The 2,259-nt window shown below is 52.5% G+C and overlaps 2 protein-coding genes across 2 annotated transcripts in view; both read left to right on the top strand.

Moving 5' to 3' along the window:
* The window catches only part of HOXB3 (homeobox B3), a 54,563-nt gene that overhangs the window by 24,514 nt on the left and 27,790 nt on the right, over positions 1-2,259 (top strand). The gene's annotated exons all lie outside the window — the stretch shown is intronic.
* Positions 2,031-2,259, top strand: part of HOXB4 (homeobox B4) — a 1,783-nt gene continuing 1,554 nt past the window's right edge. Inside the window, exon 1 of the mRNA XM_008568881.1 lies at positions 2,031-2,259. Coding sequence (XP_008567103.1) covers positions 2,031-2,259 — 229 coding nt within the window.

The following is a 2,259-nucleotide window of genomic DNA, read 5'->3' as shown; positions in this document are numbered from 1 at the left end:
GGTTTTTTTTTTCCCCAAAAAAAAAAAAAAAAAAAAAAAAAGTCCTGGGGGGAGGGGAGCGGCGCGAGGGCACCCAGAAGGGCCTGATTCTGACTTCGGCCGCTGCAGCCTCGGGATGACCCTTCCTCCTTTTGTCAGCTAATGTTTACATCTCATAATTCATGCGCCACCGAGAGTTGTGCGGCGGCCGCGAGGTCCGCTACCCTCTGCGGACCGGCTGCTTCTATTTCTCTCGAACAGGAGAGGAGAGTTGAAAACCTTGTCACCCCAAGAATGGATTCGCAGTGCAGCTTCTGTTTCCCAGAACTCAAAACTAGAACAAACGAAATAAAATCAAAGCATTCACACTGCACCCCAAACGAAGAATGCGTGGAAAGTGGGAGAACTGGAAAATTTCTGGGCCAAGAAGATCTGTCTGTCTTCTGTATATACCCTGTAGATCCGAATTTGTGTAAGGAAGCTTGTGGTCACAAATTCGTATCTAGGGGAATATGTAGTTGACATAAACACTCCGCTCATTTTTTTCCAGAAGAAAAAAAAAATACATGTTATTTTTCTAAATGAGGACAATCCAGTGACTGATCACAGGAAGACTCCTCTTTCTTTTCTTCTCTCAACTGGTTAGAGATGAAGGAATCATCTACCTGAACTCTCTCCAAGCCTGTCCTGGGAGCCTTGGTCTTTTCTCTATTCTCTTAAGAGATTAATATTGTTGTTGATGTTTTTAATTTATCCTCTTGCTCCAAGCCCACCTATGTTCTATTCTGAGCTGAGGGATGCTTTATTGGAAATTCAGAAAAAATGACTGTTGTCTTTCCTTTAGCGAAGGCAAAGGAAATTCACTTTTCAAACGGATGCTGAGGTCGCTTTTCCGTTTGGGCTCAGAACTAGATGCCCTGGAAATAGGCGATTACCAAGGGGTGTTATTGTGTGTGGGGGTCACCTCTAGGGCTCGTGTCCCCTGCATCACAAGGATGTGAGATTGCTGTTCGCCACGGAAGCGGCGGCATTAGCGACAATTAGAACAGCTCGGCGCCACGGTTAGTATTGCTCGGTGGTTCTGGAATTAGCAAATTGCTATTCAATTTGCTCTCTCAAAAGTTGCAGGGTTTTTTTTTGTTTTTTTTTTTGTTTTTTTTTTTTTAACTCCATCGCTCATCTGTAGTGTGGTAAACCAAGCCATGTCTCTGTGCTTGGGCCGTGTAAAGGGAAGAGAGGATAGCAGAAGGGGGGACAGAAGGACTGACTGACACAGACGATCTAATAGCGCAGCTAAAAGCGATTTGGAAGGCGAGGTCTCCCCGAATTAGTGCATGAATTTCCTATCGATCCGCCCGCGGTTCCATTCATCTCTGACAAGTCCTTCTGCGCACCCGCCCTCTAGCTCCCGACGCCTCCTCTCTCACCCCCGACCCTTCCCCATCCGGCTTCAGAGAAAAGCTCCAAGCTCGGTTCCCCTCGCCCCGGTAGGGTTCCCCTTTCGAGGCGGAGCCCCCAGCCCGCTCGGCCACTTATCTCCCCACACGGACGCAGGGTGCATGGGCTCCCTCTTGCCATGGGAGGGAAATGAGGGCCTATGGAAGGCAGAGGATGCTGGGCAGAGGGGAGGACAGGAGGGGCTACACAGGGCGCCCCAACTCCTGAGGGTACCCCGGGATTGAGCTCAGCCCAGAGCCCCAGCAGGCCCTTCAGTCGCAGCCTGCTGGCCCCGCGCGCTCTCCCTGTCTCTGACTCCAGAGAGCGCAAGGCGAGGAGGGGTCGCCCGCGGGAGCCCTATGGAAATCCCGGTGTTGGGTGGGCGAGGAGGGGGAAGAGAAGAGGGGAAACAAGCCTCTGTGGCTGGAGTGGGGTCCGGGCGAGCAGATTTCCTTATCCGGGAATCGCAGGCGGGGCGGCCATTGGCTCGGAGGGTCACGTGGGCCCCTAACTTTGTTCACTTGACAGTAAGTAGGAGGGCTTTCGGAAACAGGAAAACGAGTCAGGGGTCGGAATAAATTTTAGTATATTTTGTGGGCAATTCCCAGAAATTAATGGCTATGAGTTCTTTTTTGATCAACTCAAACTATGTGGACCCCAAGTTCCCTCCGTGCGAGGAATATTCACAGAGCGATTACCTGCCCAGCGACCACTCGCCCGGGTACTACGCCGGCGGCCAGAGGCGACAGAGCGGCTTCCAGCCGGAGGCGGGCTTCGGGCGGCGCGCGGCGTGCACCGTGCAGCGCTACGCGGCCTGTCGGGACCCCGGGCCCCCGCCGCCTC

Source organism: Galeopterus variegatus, unplaced genomic scaffold, assembly GCF_000696425.1.
Source record: "Galeopterus variegatus unplaced genomic scaffold, G_variegatus-3.0.2 Scaffold450, whole genome shotgun sequence".
Lineage (NCBI taxonomy): Eukaryota > Metazoa > Chordata > Mammalia > Dermoptera > Cynocephalidae > Galeopterus > Galeopterus variegatus.
The sequence above is the reverse complement of the archived record's forward strand: the minus strand, read 5'-3'. Positions and strand labels throughout refer to the sequence as shown.